Source organism: Pneumocystis jirovecii, assembly GCF_001477535.1.
Source record: "Pneumocystis jirovecii RU7 chromosome Unknown supercont1.10, whole genome shotgun sequence".
Taxonomy (NCBI): domain Eukaryota; kingdom Fungi; phylum Ascomycota; class Pneumocystomycetes; order Pneumocystales; family Pneumocystaceae; genus Pneumocystis; species Pneumocystis jirovecii.
This window is the reverse complement of record NW_017264784.1, coordinates 188192-205012: the sequence shown is the minus strand read 5'-3', so window position 1 is coordinate 205012 and position 16821 is coordinate 188192. Positions and strand designations below refer to the sequence as shown.

Sequence of the window (16821 nt, the reverse complement as noted above, 5' to 3'; positions counted from 1 at the left end):
TGATATTGATATAATAGAGCTGTTACTATAGCAATTACTATAGCAACACGCCGACTTAGTATGACGATAGCAATTGAGACGATCATACATATCAACTTCAATAGAAATAACAATATTAATAGTGTTATAAAAAAGATAAAATAGTAGGATTATTATTATGGAAACTTCTAAAAAGAATAGTGAAAAAGGTAATTCTAAAATACTTTTTTTCAGATTTTATTTTATTTTAGATTACATTGAACAATCAGTTCACTCTATGAATCCAACGGTAAATATTAATAAAAGAAGATGAAGTAATAATATTTTTGAAGAATCTTATTGAGAAAATTATCCGTGAACGGGTTTTGGATTGTCGATATTATAAAGAAATGTGTTTTGGACTAACAGGTATGTTTTTTTAAAAAAAAGACTTAATGGTGACCAACAGATATATAGCAGCAACAATATGTGATAGGGCTGTAAGGTTGAAGTGCATTGGAGGGCAATATTTAAATCAAAGACCAACGGAATTTCTGTGTTTAGCATTTAAATTGTTACAGCTTCAACCAGAGAAAGAAATTGTCTTGGAATACCTTTATGCAAAAGATTTTAAGTATATATATAAAAGAATATATGAAAATTATTAATTTTAAAGGTATCTCCAAGCACTTGCTGCATTTTATATCCGTCTTACTTTTCCTGCTAAAGAATGTTACATAATTCTCGAACCATTTCTTAGTGATTACAGAAAATTACGAATCAGGCATTCAACAGGTTTTCGACTTTATTATTTTGTAAAATTTTTTGTTTTTCTAAAAATGCTTTATAGGATCTTATGGTTTAACTTATATTGATGAATTTATTGACCATCTTTTGAACGAAGAAAGAGTCTGTGATATTGCTCTTCCTCGGCTGCCTACCCGTTTCATGTTGGAAGAAATGGACGAGTTAGAACCAAGAAAAAGCGCTATGGAAGACGAATTAGAAAATGGCAAAGACTAGTGTGATGAAAACAGTTCATTATAAACAATATTATTATTAAAATACATTTATTTAAGGATTTACATAATACCATCTAAATAAATATGTCAATCATTTCTCTTTTTCCGTTTTTTTACTTAAATGAGGTTTTGGAGGCAGTAATGATATCTAATTTTGTTTTAAAAAAGAAAAAATACTAATTACATATCAAACCTTTTCAAGTAACTTATAAACAACATCCGTAGGTTGGGCACCTACACCAATCCAATATTTTGTTCTTAGAAAATTAATTTCAATATTTTTTACACCATCTTGAGGTATAGGATCATATGTCCCTAATTTTTCTATTGGTTTAGACTGTCTTGCTGTTCTATTATTTTTTAGTCTTTTATTCTACAAAAAAATAAAGAAGAACATAAGAATACCTTGCATTTGATACTACAATATGATAAAAAGGATGTTTTTTTACTCCAAAACGCTGTAATCGAATTTTTACAACCATAATCTACTCTGATTATAATATTCAATATTTTTATCTTTTAAAACCCAATTAACACATAAAAATAAAAAATGTGTCTTTAAAATTCAGTTCTATAGGAAAGAATACGCTATTTAACTCTTAAAATACTTTTTTTACATCTATTTTTTATCATCATTTTTTAAACATTTCGATCGAACCTCTTAAAAATAAATCTTTAATATTTTCTTTTTAATAAACCTTTTTCAAAAACAAACTTATTAAAATGGCACGGTAAGAAGTGTTTTTATTATTTTTTGCATATTTTTACATACTTTTTTCTTTAGAAATAGCGAAAAAGCACAATCAATGGTTAAGCAAGTCTATTTATATTATTTTTCTAATGATTTTAGCTTTATAGGTTTAGAGCATCTCAAGCAGCAGAATTAGGTTATAAGAATGAGTCTCTGCATTTATATTGACTTTTCTTAAGGAATTATTGATACAGGATCTCAACGTCGTCCAAAATTAATTACAGAGGTTGATTCTATTCAAGCATGTGAAAAATGGAGGGGACAAGTTGTTAAAGAAATATCCAGAAAGATTTCGAAAATACAAGATCGTATAAATTTGTTCTACAATGGTATTGCATTTTTTGTTAATTTATATATTAGCCAGTTTAACTGATTATCAAATTCGTGATCTTAATGACGATATTAATAGAATGATGCGGGAAAAGCATATGTGGGAAATACAGCTTCGAAACCTAGGGGGCCCCAACTATATGGTATTCCTATTGGAATATTTTATGTTTTTATCTCAAATTATTTTAGAGATTTGGACCTAAAATGGTGAATGCAGAAGGCAGGGAAATCCCAGGTCATAGAGGATACAAGTAATTGATTTTAAAAGACACTGTTAATATTTTATATTAACTTCTGTGATATAGATATTTTGGTCGCGCAAAAGAACTTCCTGGTAAACAAAAATATTTTGTTAATTATCTGGAATTAATAAGACCTTAAGGTGTTAAAGAACTTTTCGATGAGTTAGTCCCAAAGCCTCCTCCTAAACCTAAAATATCAGAAGCAATATATAAAAACTTAGATGCTGTATATTTTGGATATCAAGATGAAAATGACGAAGAACTTTTAGAATTCGAAAGACAAAAGGAACAATTAAATATGGAAACAATGTTAAATAGTAAAGAAGGAGAACCAAAGGAAGACTGGCGTCCTATTGAAGACTTTTATGTACCCAATCAAAAAGAGATCGAAAAATTTTTACTTGAAAGACGAAAAAAAAAATTATTAGAAAAATATGCAAAATAACAGTTATCAAATAACAATTCTTTCATCTTTTTACCACGTTTTTCGATTAATTTCTGTATATTTTAATTATTTCATTTTAACCATTTCAACAAAACCCTATTCCATTAGTCAATCGATCGTTCAGTCCGATGATGCAATCTTATACACTTTCACAAAGTTTTATTGGACATAATCAAGATGTATCTTATTTTTTAATATTTATAGGATTTTCTGACTTTTAGTAGGTTAAAGCTATCTCTATAGGGCCTGAATCTCAACTTCTTTCTGCTTCAAGGGATGGTACAGTTCGTTCATGGAATATTTCGAAAGAATCAAATATCAAATCAAATATTTATTCAATGCACATAGGTCATGTAAATAGCTTAACATTTATTAAATGTTCAGAGAAATATCCACATGGTAGCTATTGCATTATCAATATTTTTTAAATTTATACTTTTAGGTCTCATAGTGAGCAGTGGACAAGATAAGTTCATTGCAGTTTATGATCCTTATAAATCTACAGAACCTGATTATATGTTAATCGGACACAAAGAGAACGTATGTGTATTGCACGCTACAGAGGATTGTATGATTATATCTGGATCTTGGGACAAGTTAAATATTTTAAATAGATAACAAGTTTATTAAAATTTTTAGAACAGCAAAAATCTGGAGAGATTGGCAATGTGCTTATACACTGTATGGACATACAGCAGCAGTTTGGGCAGCAATAATTGTAGATGAAAATAGATTTCTTACAGGTATGTTTAATTTAAAATAAAGTTCTTTAACTTATAGTGAGTCTAGGATCAGCAGATAAGACGATTATTCTCTGGCATAAAGATGTTAAAACTATATTGTTTGAAGGCCATACAGATTGTGTTAGAAGTTTATGTAAAATATCAGATTCTGAATTTGCTAGTTGTGGAAATGATGGAGTGATTTATATATGGTCATTTTCAGGAGAAAAAATTCAAAAAATAGTAGATGGTTCTTCTTTTATATATTCTATATCAGTATTATCTACAAAAGAAATTGTTTCCAGTGGCGAAGACAGATCTGTTAAAATCTGGAAAAGTATAAACTTTTTTAATATATCTCTCTAAAATTAAGAAATAGATGGAGAATGTATTCAAACTATCATGCACCCAGCAGTTAGCATTTGGAGTGTTTTTGTCCTTAAAAACGATGATATTGTTACTGGAGGAAGTGATGGTATTGTCAGAATATTTACAAAGAATAAAGAAAGAATAGCATCAAAAGAAGAAATAGATGTTAGAAAATGATTGTTTATATTTTCATGTAACATTTTAGTAGGAATTCAATAAGGATGTTGCTTCACATAAAATATCTAAGTATGTATTGAGTTATATGTTTTTCTTCTAACAGAATTAGTAATTCTATGAATTATATAGACAAAGAAAAGCTTCCTGGATTAGAAGCACTTCAAAAACAGGGTATAATTCAATATTCGTACTTTTTATAGTAATTTATTAAATCTATAAAGGAAAAAAAGACCAGGTTATTATGATTAAAGCTAATAATTTGGTTGAAGCATATCAAGTAAGTTGTATAAGTAGTATTTAGGTAATAGGAAATATTAATTATAGCAAGTGGGATATGTCTAAAATGACATGGAATAAAGTCGGAGAAGTTGTTGATGTGGCCAGTCCATCACAAAAACAATTTTATAATGGTCAAAAGTATGACTATGTTTTTGATGTTGATATTTCAGAGGACTCTCCTCCATTAAAGTTACCTTATAATGTGAATCAAAATCCTTATGAAGTTGCTTATCAATTTATAAAACACAATGAACTTCCTATGGAATATCTTGATAAAATTGCTCAATTTATACAAAAAAATACAGAAGCAATTAAAATAGAAAGACAAGAATCATTTGTAGACCCTTATTCTAGTATGTTTGACTTATATCTTAAAACATAACTTATTCGATTTTAGCTGGAAGATATATTCCTGGCTGTATTAATTCTGAAAACTCAAATGTATCTATTTTAAATTTTTGTCTTGTTTTTTTAATATTTTTATATAGTCTTTCTCTAAAAAAGTTTTACCACATACCACTTTTTTGTCATTTAAACAAGCAAATATATCAGCATTGGCTCGAAAATGTTTAGAGTTTAATTCAGGCTTTCTAGAATCAGGAGTATTATATTTTTTGTTTTTTAATATAATATAATAATATAGTTTAGTATAAAAATATATCTTTAAATCCAGATGAAATTTCAGCTTTAAAAATAATAGTAGAATATCTTAAAACATCTGAAAACAAGTCCCTTGTTCAGAATATAGAATTAGTATCCTTAGATTTAGCTACTAAATTATCAAATATATGGCCTTATGATAAAAGATTTCCTGGATTAGATATGTTAAGGATACTTTGCGGGATATTTGAAGAAATCGGCTCGTATAAATATAGCACGAAATCTATAATCGATATAATTATAGATGGAGGATTTTCTGATGTTTCTTCTAATTTTTCTAAAAAAATAATTGAAAATAATATTATGTTATCTCTTAAAGCTTTAGTAAATCTATTTGAAAAAGATTCCGGAAAAGAAATATTAAATAAAGAGTTCGAAAAGGTTTTGGCCTAAGTAATTGTTTTGAAATTCTATTAATGGTATTTTTTTAGATAATAACTAAAATATCTGGTATTTACAACGACTTAACTGCTCGTGATGCGAAAATTGCACTTAGCACTTTATATTTAAAGTATGCTCTTCAAAATATAAACATTACATATTTTTAACATATTAGTTTCTCTATTTTTTTTTACCAACTATCATCAGTACAGAATGCGCTTAGTATTCTTAGTCCTATACTGGAGGTTAACACACTTTTGAAGTTATTAATAGCTTATATTTTCAGATTTTATCAGAAGACAGTGATTCTGAATGCATTTATAGGACAATGGTAGCACTTGGGACTACCTTATATACACTTAAGAACTTAAAAAAAATAACATATAAGGTTCTAACTATTATTCAAAAATGCAAAAATAAATTTAGAGAATCACGAATAGAACTATTAGTTAAAGAGATTTTAGAAATACTACAGTCACAAAAATAACAATACATGTAGTTGAGAAATATTTATTCGTGTTTATTTTTTTACAAAATTATTTTTGATCTATAACCATAGGTTTTTCTACATCTTTAGATTGTATTGCAACGTTCATGTATTTGTCTAGTTCGTTATCTAAATCTTCTTGAGTTTTATATTTGCCTTTTTCTTTTTTATATAATTTCTGAGTGCTAAATGATCTGCGTCTATATAAAGGCTTGACTTTAAAATTGCTAATACGACTAAATAAAGAACCTGTTCCTTTTTGTGGTTTATGTGGCGGCTGCAAATCCAAAGTCAATGTAATTGGCTGACCTAAAAGAATTATTTATATTACTAAGCATATAAAATATTCAAAACCGGCAGCATTGGCACCATTAAATTGATTAATTGCATTATGTGCATCCTCAATTCTTTCGAAATTGACATAAGCTGTTCCAGTACTTCTACCAGAGCGATCATACTTAATACTAAGCTTAGTAACAGGACCAATCTTCTTAAATAGTCCCTACTATTTTAAATTAAATCAAAATCATCCTTTTTCTTACATTTAAATCATCTTCTGTAAGTTCATAATGAAGATTCTCAATTTTTACACGGTATGACAGTCCCCTTTAACATTTAGTTTCCAGGAAACTCATTAATAAAAAAATTAAAGGCATTATACTTTGATGGTGGTCGGTACAGTTGCTTTGAAATACGACCAACTGGTTTTTCTGCTAATCCTTCATATAAATCATGAGTCCAAGGTTCATTATAGTTTCTTTTATAAAAGTTAATGGACTGTATTTAAAAAAATCACAGAGTATTCGTCTTATTCAGACGAATATTTCTCCGTGAATCAAACGTTAGAAACGGTCAAATATAAGGCTAAAAAGCCCCCAAGAACATGCCTGTACACATCAGACACATAAATACAGACATAATGTAGCTTGTTTTACCTTATAATATGGTGCAAGCCTTGCATTTTTAAAAAAACGTCTTCTTAATATCCAATCTGATGTTCGTGAATTCCGAGATATCTATAGAAGCTATTAAAAAGCAGAAAAAACAGGTGAATTCCTATGAAATCACTGCACCTTTCTATCATTGATAATATCGTCTAAAGACTTTTCTAATGACATCTTTTTATCTTTCCTCAATAAAAAATTGGGTAACGCGAACAATTTCTGCTCAACATAGTGTAATATTGTACGATAGTCACTTATCAACGTCAAAAAATAAATTTTGAATTTAAAAGCATATTTAAAGCACTTTAAAACAAAAAAAAAACATATTTTAGAACGGAAATGCCATCATCAAAAGCATTTCAGTCATTTTCTCAAAATACAGATATTTTTCTTGAGTATAAAGTACATCAAAATACTTGCTATGAACCTCCTCAAAATTTCTTAGAAATCGAGGTAAAATTGCTTTTTTTATAAGAAAAAACAATTTTTGTGAGTTATGCGTGTTCTTATGATGTTTTTCAGGTTATAAACCCCCAAACTCATGGTCTTGGGCGCAAAATGTACACGGATTATGAAATTATTTGCAGGGTTTCTAAAACTAAAAAGAACAAAAAAAAGTAACTTCTAATATTTAAAGACAAATATACCAACATTTAAATTAACTGATTCATCGGTACGCCGTCGTTATTCTGAGTTTGAGCATTTTAGGTGAACTGGAATTATTGATTTTTGATAAAAAGTAACTATTTATCTTAGAGATATTCTTGAAAGGGAATCTATGAAAGTGTTGATCCCTCCACTTCCAGGAAAGGTCTTTGCAAATCGTTTTTCTAGTGACGTTATTGAGCATCGACGTGACCAACTCGAACGGTTTTTACAAGTGTAAGTTTATCAACTATTTGTAACAAAATTGTTTTGTTTAAGCAAATTTTCAGAGTTGCAGGTCATCCGCTTTTACAAACAGGAAGTAGAGTTTTGTCAGCATTTATTCAGGATCCTCATTGGAATCCTGATTTATGGAAATAAAGAGATTAGGATTTGCCAAGTATTCGAATTTATAAAATACATAATACTTTATGATTTCCTTAATATGATGTTAATTGCTTTTGTTGCTAAATATTTTGAATTATTTAATAAAAAAATAATTTTTTAAATTTTGAGTTGTCTATTATAAATTCTTTACTACTTATTTTTAAATGAGTTAAATATAGATTTTATAACAGTATTTGGATATATAGCACAAATATCACGCTAAAAATATTCTAAATATATATTATATTTCAATAGATGACTAGTTTTATTGAAAATTACTTAATTATTCAATACATATTGTAGTTCTTAGAAAAATCGATTACAATATGATAAAGTTTCATTAAAATATTGATCAAAAAATATTAAATTTTTTATCAATAATACAAATTGATAATAAAATTTTCACCTTTTTAATACTAATACACTATCTTTAATTCTTTCATTAAATCAATAAAACCCGTTTTCTCAGTTCTTTACTCAAACACATTGCCATAAACCATAAGGACCTGGCTGTGACTTCCATAATCTTATTGTACCATCCTATATTATTATTAAAATCTTTACAAATATGAATTATAAAATTACTTCAGAACCTGTGGCATATAATCCACCATCTGGACTAAAACTAACACAGTGTATAGGCCTTATAAATTAGTTTAAATTTTATACTAGATAATATATAAATACCCATGATGTCCTTTATAAACTTTTAATTCTTTTTCTGTTTCAAAATCATAAACTCTGACCCAAAGTTGTGAACTTCCACCTGTAACAAATGTAGTTTTTTGAGGATGAAGAGATACGCTCGAGACATCGTATTCAGTAACAATTGTTTTTACAGTTTGATGACTACAAAAATTAGTCAAACATTTTTTAACTGAATGCTTTACGTTTTAGAGTCAATAAAATAAATCTTTTTTCCTGCTACAACTAAAAGATACTCTCCTCCAAGACTTTTCTCTGAATTCGTTACAAATTCTCCTGCATCAAAAGTATCTACTTCTTTTGATATTCGAAGATCCCACCATCGCACTTTCTCATCATCTCCAGAAGATATAATAAAATTATCTGCCCAAATTACACTTTTAATTGTGCCTTTATGGCCGGATAAATCAAAGACAGGTGTTAAAGGTGCATTTAAAGAAAATACACGAACTCTTTTCTCATTACCACCTGTTACAATTTCCCTAGAATCCCCAGAAAAATCTACAGATCGCACAATATGTTCATGAGAAAAAGATTGAATTACATTTCCAGTATATGTATCCCATACTTTTCTAAATTTAAATTATAAATAACATTCATTTTAAAACATATATATACGCTGAAAAATCAGCAGAACCTGTCACTGCCTTATCTGCATCTTTATTAAATCGTGATGACCATGTAGCACCCTTATGACCCAAAAATGTACCAATCCAATCTCCAGTAATACCATCACGAAGCATAGGATTTCCATCTATAAAATGTCAAAAAATTGTGACAAAAGTTTCTATAATATACCTTTGCATGAAGAAATCAAATAATACTGATTATTTTCAAGTAAACGTGAAAATGAAAGATGTACTACTGGACGTGTATGTCCTGAACTAATTTAAATAAGAAAATGAAAATTTTAAAACAAAAAATGTATAAATAGGAAAAAATTCACCATGTCTAACACTTTAAATAAGAAAACTACTGAAAATTTTTCAAAATAAAAAACAAATTACCAAAGGTAAGATTCTCATCTCTGATTGAGATGTTGAATGCAAATAATTAGAATTTTCTCCCATGTAAAAGATAATATATATATAATATAGATTTTTCAAGAACTGTAAGGCAAATTTTGTGCAAAGCTGTTTTATTTAACTAAGTTTTCTTAAATTTCAAATTTTTAAAGAATTATTTAAAAGATTATTGGCGTAAGATTTTTTAAAAAATAAAAAGGTTTAAAAAGAGGATAATATATAAGAATAAGACTGAAAATTAATAATGAATAAAAAATGGATTATTTTTTATATACTTATTCTTTTTTTAATTTTAATTGTATCAAATATAATTATTTTATGGATTTTATCATTTATCTATAATGATAGAATATCAATTGATACAAAAAAAAGTAATTTTTTCATAGATATATTATAGAAAGAGAAAATCATTTATTATATATATTATTATTTTTTACTAAATAAGATTTTTTAAGATTTTTTACTTAGTACGTACTATAGATATTACTGTATAATAACTTTTCTAAAAACTTTTATATATAAATATTAGTATTATTTTAGAAAAAATGTACCTCAGAATATTTATATTTTATCAATTTTAGAATTTTTAATATACATAAATAAGGGTTTATTCAAAGGTTTAATTAAAAATTTACTTTTAAGAATTTTTAAATAAACCAATATTTTCATAAAAACATAATGAATTTTTAAAATTTAGACATTTTACAGAAAAATTGGTTTTTGAATATTTTTTTTCAAAAACTTCGGTTTATATTTAAATAATACACATTTAAAATTATATTCAATTCAAAGCAAAAATAGGAACAACCATACTTTAGTATTTATTTTAAAATAATTCAATATTGAATCTCTTTAGTATGTATATAATATTTCAAAGACATAACTCTTTAAACTTTACAAAATAAATCAAGTATATATGGTCACTTTTTTTCCAAGACGTGTTTATCATTATCAGCTTAAGGCCTCTTGGTTTCCAGGAAATATGTATTCAGGACTTAAAGATATAAAAAGCCTTTTAAACAATATTGATTTAGTGATTGAAACAAGGGATTCTCGTGTTCCTGTTTCTTCTCAAAATAAATTGGTAGAAGAAATTATTAAAAACAAAGAAAAAATCATCATATTTAATAAACATGATTTATCTGGAACTTATTATGATAAGGTATTTTTTGGTTGTGAAAAAAAAAATTAAATAAAATAGGTATTTCAAGATTTTTACAAGGACGGGATTCTGTGTAGTTTAAAAAACCCAAAATCAATAAAAAAAATACATAAAAATATTAAAGTAAAGGCACTTGAATTAAATCAGGCTTCTGGAATGAACATAATGGTTCTTGGAATGCCTAATGTTGGAAAATCTACACTTTTAAATTCATTTCGCTGTATAGGTATGCTTTCAAAAAATACTGGAAGAAAAACACGTATAAACTCTTGTTTATATTCTAAAGGAAATAACTTATATAGTTTATTTCAGGGAAAGTTGCAAAGACTGGCGCACAACCTGGTATTACAAAAAAAGTAACACAAAAGATTAAAATTATGGAAAACCCATTAGTATACTGTATGGATACTCCTGGTAGGATCTAAATAAGAGCGTAGAAATAATTTGTTCATCTTCTCCTAGGTATTATGATTCCCTCTATAAAAGATCCAATTACTTTTATAAAATTAGCATTAGTTGGTTCTATAAAAGATAATATTCTTGATAACGTTATTCTTGCTGACTATTTATTATTTCGCCTTAATCTAATTGATCCAAAGTTATATTTAATTCCATTTAAAATGAGTCAACCTACAAATAATGTAGAGGAACTATTAAACGCAATTGCTATAGGTACAGGTCGTCTTCAAAAAGGAGGAATCCCTAATATTCATGCAGCAGCAGCTTTTTTTATCAATAAATACCGGTTAGGTAATCTGGGAAAATTCATTTTAGATGATATTCCAAAGAAAAAATAATGTTATTTTTCTTTTTAACAAAAAGCATTATTAAGACATTAAGACTCTAAAAAACATATTTCAACAATCAGCATAGTTTTTACTTCATTACATCATCAATAAACATAATAATTATTCATTAGAATTCTAAAAAGAAATAATAAAATCAAAATTGAAATTAATCTACTTCAATCATCATCCATACTTAATTTTGAAATTATATTTAAAATTTGAAAAAAAAGGTTTACCTAAAAATATTAAAGTTGACAACAATAGATCTAAATCTTACAATATCTATATAAAGAGAAACAGAGCCAATAATATATTCTTCTGGAGATAAATGCTTCATTAACATAGATGTATCATATAATATATATCCTGAAAAAACAAGAGTTCCAAGTGCAGCATATGCCAAATCAAACATTCTAAAATATAAAACAAAATGAATAAAATGCATTTATTTGTATTACCTATTATAAGGAAAAAAAAGGAAAACGAGTCCCCCTGAAAATAAAAGTATAATTCCAGTGTATAAATATCCTCCTATACTAGAAAAATCATACTTATTTTGCCATGTAAATATTGTTAATCCTAAAAATAATCCAGTAGTAATTAAAAGAGCCTCCAAAACAACTGTACTATTGTAAAAAGATACTATCTTCGTAAGATACTATATAAAAATATATAGAAAAAAAGAAAAATAACCTGTTGTTCCAATCGAGCAAGATTCAAACAAAGTAAAAAGTATAAGAAGATAAAAATTCAAAGGATAATTATGTCGTTTCCAAGACAAAAAAAATAATGTAGCAATGTTCCCAAAAAGAGAAACTAAGATAATCCACGGATTTTTCATAATAAACATTCTTAATGTTGTATTTAACACTAAAATTGAGGAAACAATTGCAGATCCAATAATTTGTAAAAATAAAATAGAATAAACTTTTCTAAGGAAATCTAAAGCATGAAATTAGAATATAGAATTTTAAAAAGCAAGAAAAACATGTTTTGTACCCATTCTAATAGAAATATCACACATATAAACGCTTGTTCCATATTTAAAATCTTCCGGAATATTATTCATTTGAGAGGCAGATCGCCCACTAAGTAAAGGCGTATATATACCACAAATCCTTCCAGAATTATCATGCATGCAGGAGTCATATACTGTATAATTTGGTGGTTGTTCTTGTCTTAAATAAGTTTTAGATGCCATCTTGAGATTCATACGGTTCAAGAGATCGGTATTTTTAAAAATAAATAGAGATATAGGAAGAAAAGGAAAATAGAAATAAATAAATATTTTATAAGCTTTTTACATTTCCTTGAAATTTTGTATTTGTATTTTTATATTTTTTTTTGAAAATGATAAATTTGTTAATATTTTTAAATTTACTTTGTTCAGACCTCTCTCAAATTTTTCAAAAAAAACTCTTTTTAAATATATAATGAGGTTTTCTTAAATTTGGCTTGTGTCATCACCACAAAATAGTGTCTTTTTATAGACAGATATCATTAAAAAAAGTTTTTGAATATGCAGATTGAAAACTACACATTTTCATTTCAATAAACTGATTTATTCACAGTTCATATATCACATATTGTTTCATTCATCATATACTCAAAAACTTTGATATATCATTGTCTATAAAAAAGACGTAAATAAACTAAAAATAATCATGACTGTTCTTAACATAAACATTTCTCAGATCTCTGTTCAAAGTCTATCTTTAAGCTTTTTTTAGCATTCAAATATAAAACAACCTTTGTTTCAAAGTTATTTTTTACCATATTTTTATCTTCATCGAAAATGTTTTATGTTTGATTTTTAAAGATCAATATACTATTATAGCCCATATAGTATCAAATTATCTTTTAAAAGAACATTATAAGAACAATATCCTGTAAAAATCAAATTTTCTTAAAAATATATATATTACCAAAATATTTACACTTTTATAACATTTTAATGATTTAATAAGTTCAATAAAACTTTTTAAAAACAAATAGAAATAACAAATCTTATTTATATCAAAGAATACTGTTTATAAATAGTCAAATAAACTAGTTAGCTTCTCCAATATTGAGCGATATTATGAACTCTATCTATAAGAACAGGAAATAACGCTGAAATTGAATCATTTATAAGTTGTTGAAAATATTTTATTGCTTCTTCATCTGTCATTTCTAAACAAAATCTCTCTTTAACCTGTGTACATTAAAAAAATAAACTATAAATGAAAAAACTAACTTTTAATACAGCTTTATCTGGTTCAATTTTAATATCAGAAATATTAGATTGTACCATTAATGAAAATAAATTCATAATAAGATTTGCAGACTTGCGTAATGTGATAAATGCAGTATAACAATAAGATTTAAATCGAGAATAATATAAGGAAGATGCTCCTCCCATTCCTTCTACCATTTCTTTGCAAAGTTTCATTGCTGGTGAAAACGGCTTAGGATCTCTTCCAAGAATAAAACCAAAATCAGCATGGAAAAAACGACCTGTAATAATAGTTATACAAGAAAATATTAAAAATCGTACCATCGGGGCATAAAAGTAAATTATCAAGATGTCTATCTCCAACGCCAAGTAAATATGTTATTACACAATAACCTGCTATTAAACTATTAGCAAAATTTAAATAGTACTAATTGAAATACCACAACTTTTCACATAAGTATCCATTACTTCTGCTTTAACACCTAATTCAGAAGACTTATCAGGATTATTGGATCTGAAATATGCAAGAATACTTCCATGATATTCAGCCAAACAACTCATTAAACTTATACTTTGTATAAATTGCACTGCTCCATGATCTGTACCAGTAGCAAGAATTTTATATGGAGTTAGTTTAAGATCAAGATTTTCATTACGCAAAAGTTTATCCATAAGAGACACCATTTGTATTACTAATTGGTCTTGCCGTAAATCGTCTCCACTCTTAAAAATAATAGAATATGATGCCCCAGTTGTTGTTTTAAAACATATTAAAAGAGGTAAAAGACTACTTTTAAATACAGTAGACTCAGCTTTAAATGAAATTAAAAATTGAAAAAATATGTAAATAAAGATTAACTTGAAATTATTCCTACGACAGAAACAGTAGGATCTAATGGTAATGGAAGCGGCTCAAACTTAATTAAACAGTTATCCGTGTTAGAAAGATAGTATCGAAGATGTTCAATCTTTTTAGGTCGCGATTCTTTCATAGAACGAACTTCTTTAGATATAAATAATATTGAAGCCAACAACTCAGCTTGTCGTTTTAAAGTATTTTTCCGTATTAATCCATTAGGTACCTAAAATTAATAAAAAAACTAAAAATGAATATTTAAAACCTCCATCAAACCAGTCATAAATTGATTAGCAATTTCAGAGAACAATTTACCAGCTGTTTTGTCTTCAGATTCAACCATCAGATACCAGTAAAAATTAATCCCTAATATTTCATTTTTAATAGCACGTTCAATCAGAAAATTAGCAAGAGATGAAGAATGATTATTTGTTTTTAATGCTTCTGATGCTGAACTTTCAAATCGAAGAGCTTGAACTAGTTGTAAAAGATATAAAATCAGATCCTAAATTTATTTTAAACAAATAAATTTTATAATAAAAACCTACATTATCGTCTGCTTTTTTTAATCGATTTACAGCATAACCTCTAACAATATTATCTTTAAATTCAGGACCAAGCAATTCCAATGCATCATCAATATCAATTTCTGTCCATAATCCAAGAAGATCATGTGCTTGCTTTGCCTCAATAATATTTGTCCATATAACAGCTTTAAGAAATTTTGCTAAAGCCTATAAAATAATTAAAAAATATTCTAATTATATAAAAAATACCCTTTTATCACGAGTAAGATAATATCTAAACTTCCAAATTAAATTCTTTTCTTCAGAAGTTAATATTTGAGTTGGAGGAAATTCCATAATTATCTTTTTTTCTTAGATACAATCAAAAATAACTATATCAGACATACATTAAGTTGATCTCTTATATTAGCATTAGGCTTCAGTTCTTTATCTAGTGGTCCATTTCTATATGATCTTATTAAACATCTATATTTAGCTTCAACAGGATTTTCCTTTAACAACTCAGGATCTTGAGGAGTAAGAACTATATGAGAAGTTAAAAGATTCTCTAAAAATATTTAATTGATATATATTATAAATTTTATTAATTGTACTAACCATTAGATGGAAAAGTAAAAGCAGGATATTGATATTCTGAAAATATAACGGGAAAATCAAATTGTGGAAAATCAACATAAAGAACTAAAGATTCTGACTGATCAAATCGTTTCTAAAAACTTAAATTTAAATAAAAGGTTATAGAAATTACTTGATATATTTTTTCAATTTGATGAAAAACAAGATTATCCAGCCAATCAACTTTTGGTATATTTCCTATTGTATATTCATTAACTAACTAAAATAAAAGTAAATAAAAATGACATTAAAGTATTTTATACCATTTCTAAATGATTCATTTCATTTTGAGAAAAAAGATCACTAGGTGTAGTTGAATTATTATTTCCATCTGCAGGAACACCAATATATAAATTAAGTTTTTGAAGACCCATTTTTAATGTACTTTAATTTGTTAATGATTATTTTAATTAAATAATAAAAAATATACTTGTTAGAAGAAAATAATTTTACTGTTGTACCAGCAAAAGGTTTATTTAATTTGGATCCATAAATGTCACTAACTACAATTGCAAATTGTGCATTGAGAGGAAGATCTGAATAATTCAATGGAAATGAAAGCCATTCATTCCATCTGTTACATTGTTAATATCAAATAAAGAATAGAAATGATAAAAATATAAAATTTAATAAATATAAACTTTAAAGAAAGCAATTTTAATACATACGTTCTTTTATAATCAAAACTCTTATAGCGTGTTCTACTTGGTAATGTTAATGCCTTATTATTTGCAAAAAGCTGAACAGTAACATAAAGATGTGGAAAAAATCTAATTTATTATTTTAATTTAAACAATATAAAAATAATGTATTTACTTTTCAATGTCATTATTTTCTTTTTTAAAATAATCCAAATTATTAAATACTGTTGATATATTGCCTTTGATTGTTCCAATTTTTATATGTACAGGAAAGTTCAGTTGAGTCGATGTATAAAATGAATATGCTAATTTTTCCATAAATAAGAGACGAACTCATCAGAAAATTTCCGGAATTAGTTTATAAATTTAATATTTTGACTTTATTTTGTTTATAAAATCAAAATTTTTATATTAAATACATTTATTAAATTCTAATCTTTAATATATAAATGTATAAATAGATTAATAAAAAATAATTCTGTTTAAAA

The 16821-nt window shown here is 26.4% G+C and overlaps 11 protein-coding genes across 11 annotated transcripts; 6 read left to right on the top strand and 5 right to left on the bottom strand.

The window, feature by feature from the left end:
- Nucleotides 1–157: 157 nt before the first annotated feature.
- On the top strand, nucleotides 158–981 carry T551_02341 (uncharacterized protein; the record flags this gene model as incomplete). The annotated part of the gene is made up of 6 exons (XM_018374604.1): nucleotides 158–188; nucleotides 231–268; nucleotides 312–387; nucleotides 436–592; nucleotides 635–753; nucleotides 809–981. 6 exons carry the CDS (start codon nucleotides 158–160, stop codon nucleotides 979–981), a joined length of 594 nt encoding a protein of 197 aa, XP_018229176.1.
- Nucleotides 982–1071: 90 nt separating this feature from the next.
- Nucleotides 1072–1462, bottom strand: T551_02340 (ribosomal protein S16; the record flags this gene model as incomplete). The annotated part of the gene is made up of 3 exons (XM_018374603.1): nucleotides 1072–1128; nucleotides 1174–1330; nucleotides 1386–1462. 3 exons carry the CDS (start codon nucleotides 1460–1462, stop codon nucleotides 1072–1074), a joined length of 291 nt encoding a protein of 96 aa, XP_018229175.1.
- Nucleotides 1463–1703: 241 nt separating this feature from the next.
- Nucleotides 1704–2748, top strand: T551_02339 (uncharacterized protein; the record flags this gene model as incomplete). The annotated part of the gene is made up of 8 exons (XM_018374602.1): nucleotides 1704–1711; nucleotides 1765–1789; nucleotides 1831–1867; nucleotides 1911–2039; nucleotides 2092–2204; nucleotides 2251–2312; nucleotides 2367–2395; nucleotides 2444–2748. The coding sequence occupies 8 exons, from the start codon at nucleotides 1704–1706 to the stop codon at nucleotides 2746–2748; spliced, it is 708 nt and encodes a 235-aa protein (XP_018229174.1).
- Nucleotides 2749–2879: 131 nt separating this feature from the next.
- T551_02338 (uncharacterized protein) lies at nucleotides 2880–5823 on the top strand (the record flags this gene model as incomplete). The annotated part of the gene is made up of 16 exons (XM_018374601.1): nucleotides 2880–2927; nucleotides 2973–3147; nucleotides 3191–3344; nucleotides 3388–3491; nucleotides 3529–3807; nucleotides 3850–4004; nucleotides 4048–4085; nucleotides 4126–4187; nucleotides 4238–4293; nucleotides 4345–4648; nucleotides 4693–4736; nucleotides 4784–4897; nucleotides 4944–5336; nucleotides 5387–5466; nucleotides 5512–5581; nucleotides 5623–5823. The coding sequence occupies 16 exons, from the start codon at nucleotides 2880–2882 to the stop codon at nucleotides 5821–5823; spliced, it is 2277 nt and encodes a 758-aa protein (XP_018229173.1).
- Nucleotides 5824–5872: 49 nt separating this feature from the next.
- T551_02337 (uncharacterized protein) lies at nucleotides 5873–6941 on the bottom strand (the record flags this gene model as incomplete). Its single annotated transcript, XM_018374600.1, has 6 exons — nucleotides 5873–6132; nucleotides 6178–6325; nucleotides 6366–6429; nucleotides 6485–6580; nucleotides 6736–6839; nucleotides 6897–6941. The coding sequence occupies 6 exons, from the start codon at nucleotides 6939–6941 to the stop codon at nucleotides 5873–5875; spliced, it is 717 nt and encodes a 238-aa protein (XP_018229172.1).
- Nucleotides 6942–7106: 165 nt separating this feature from the next.
- T551_02336 (sorting nexin-3) lies at nucleotides 7107–7793 on the top strand (the record flags this gene model as incomplete). Its single annotated transcript, XM_018374599.1, has 5 exons — nucleotides 7107–7220; nucleotides 7290–7355; nucleotides 7405–7475; nucleotides 7524–7649; nucleotides 7703–7793. The coding sequence occupies 5 exons, from the start codon at nucleotides 7107–7109 to the stop codon at nucleotides 7791–7793; spliced, it is 468 nt and encodes a 155-aa protein (XP_018229171.1).
- Nucleotides 7794–8276: 483 nt separating this feature from the next.
- T551_02335 (uncharacterized protein) lies at nucleotides 8277–9574 on the bottom strand (the record flags this gene model as incomplete). The annotated part of the gene is made up of 8 exons (XM_018374598.1): nucleotides 8277–8339; nucleotides 8385–8442; nucleotides 8487–8648; nucleotides 8690–9076; nucleotides 9123–9258; nucleotides 9303–9388; nucleotides 9463–9476; nucleotides 9512–9574. The coding sequence occupies 8 exons, from the start codon at nucleotides 9572–9574 to the stop codon at nucleotides 8277–8279; spliced, it is 969 nt and encodes a 322-aa protein (XP_018229170.1).
- Nucleotides 9575–9773: 199 nt separating this feature from the next.
- Nucleotides 9774–10200, top strand: T551_02334 (uncharacterized protein; the record flags this gene model as incomplete). Its single annotated transcript, XM_018374597.1, has 4 exons — nucleotides 9774–9900; nucleotides 9998–10017; nucleotides 10059–10134; nucleotides 10172–10200. The coding sequence occupies 4 exons, from the start codon at nucleotides 9774–9776 to the stop codon at nucleotides 10198–10200; spliced, it is 252 nt and encodes an 83-aa protein (XP_018229169.1).
- A 245-nt stretch (nucleotides 10201–10445) lies between these two features.
- On the top strand, nucleotides 10446–11488 carry T551_02333 (uncharacterized protein; the record flags this gene model as incomplete). Its single annotated transcript, XM_018374596.1, has 4 exons — nucleotides 10446–10691; nucleotides 10731–10950; nucleotides 11004–11105; nucleotides 11154–11488. The coding sequence occupies 4 exons, from the start codon at nucleotides 10446–10448 to the stop codon at nucleotides 11486–11488; spliced, it is 903 nt and encodes a 300-aa protein (XP_018229168.1).
- Nucleotides 11489–11655: 167 nt separating this feature from the next.
- Nucleotides 11656–12692, bottom strand: T551_02332 (uncharacterized protein; the record flags this gene model as incomplete). Its single annotated transcript, XM_018374595.1, has 5 exons — nucleotides 11656–11715; nucleotides 11757–11892; nucleotides 11938–12121; nucleotides 12173–12421; nucleotides 12479–12692. 5 exons carry the CDS (start codon nucleotides 12690–12692, stop codon nucleotides 11656–11658), a joined length of 843 nt encoding a protein of 280 aa, XP_018229167.1.
- An 840-nt stretch (nucleotides 12693–13532) lies between these two features.
- On the bottom strand, nucleotides 13533–16651 carry T551_02331 (phosphatidylinositol 3-kinase VPS34; the record flags this gene model as incomplete). The annotated part of the gene is made up of 15 exons (XM_018374594.1): nucleotides 13533–13673; nucleotides 13725–13975; nucleotides 14016–14090; nucleotides 14135–14506; nucleotides 14554–14776; nucleotides 14816–15055; nucleotides 15099–15284; nucleotides 15327–15419; nucleotides 15464–15624; nucleotides 15675–15786; nucleotides 15826–15912; nucleotides 15956–16076; nucleotides 16123–16266; nucleotides 16334–16462; nucleotides 16509–16651. 15 exons carry the CDS (start codon nucleotides 16649–16651, stop codon nucleotides 13533–13535), a joined length of 2478 nt encoding a protein of 825 aa, XP_018229166.1.
- Between the last annotated feature and the right edge of the window lie 170 nt (nucleotides 16652–16821).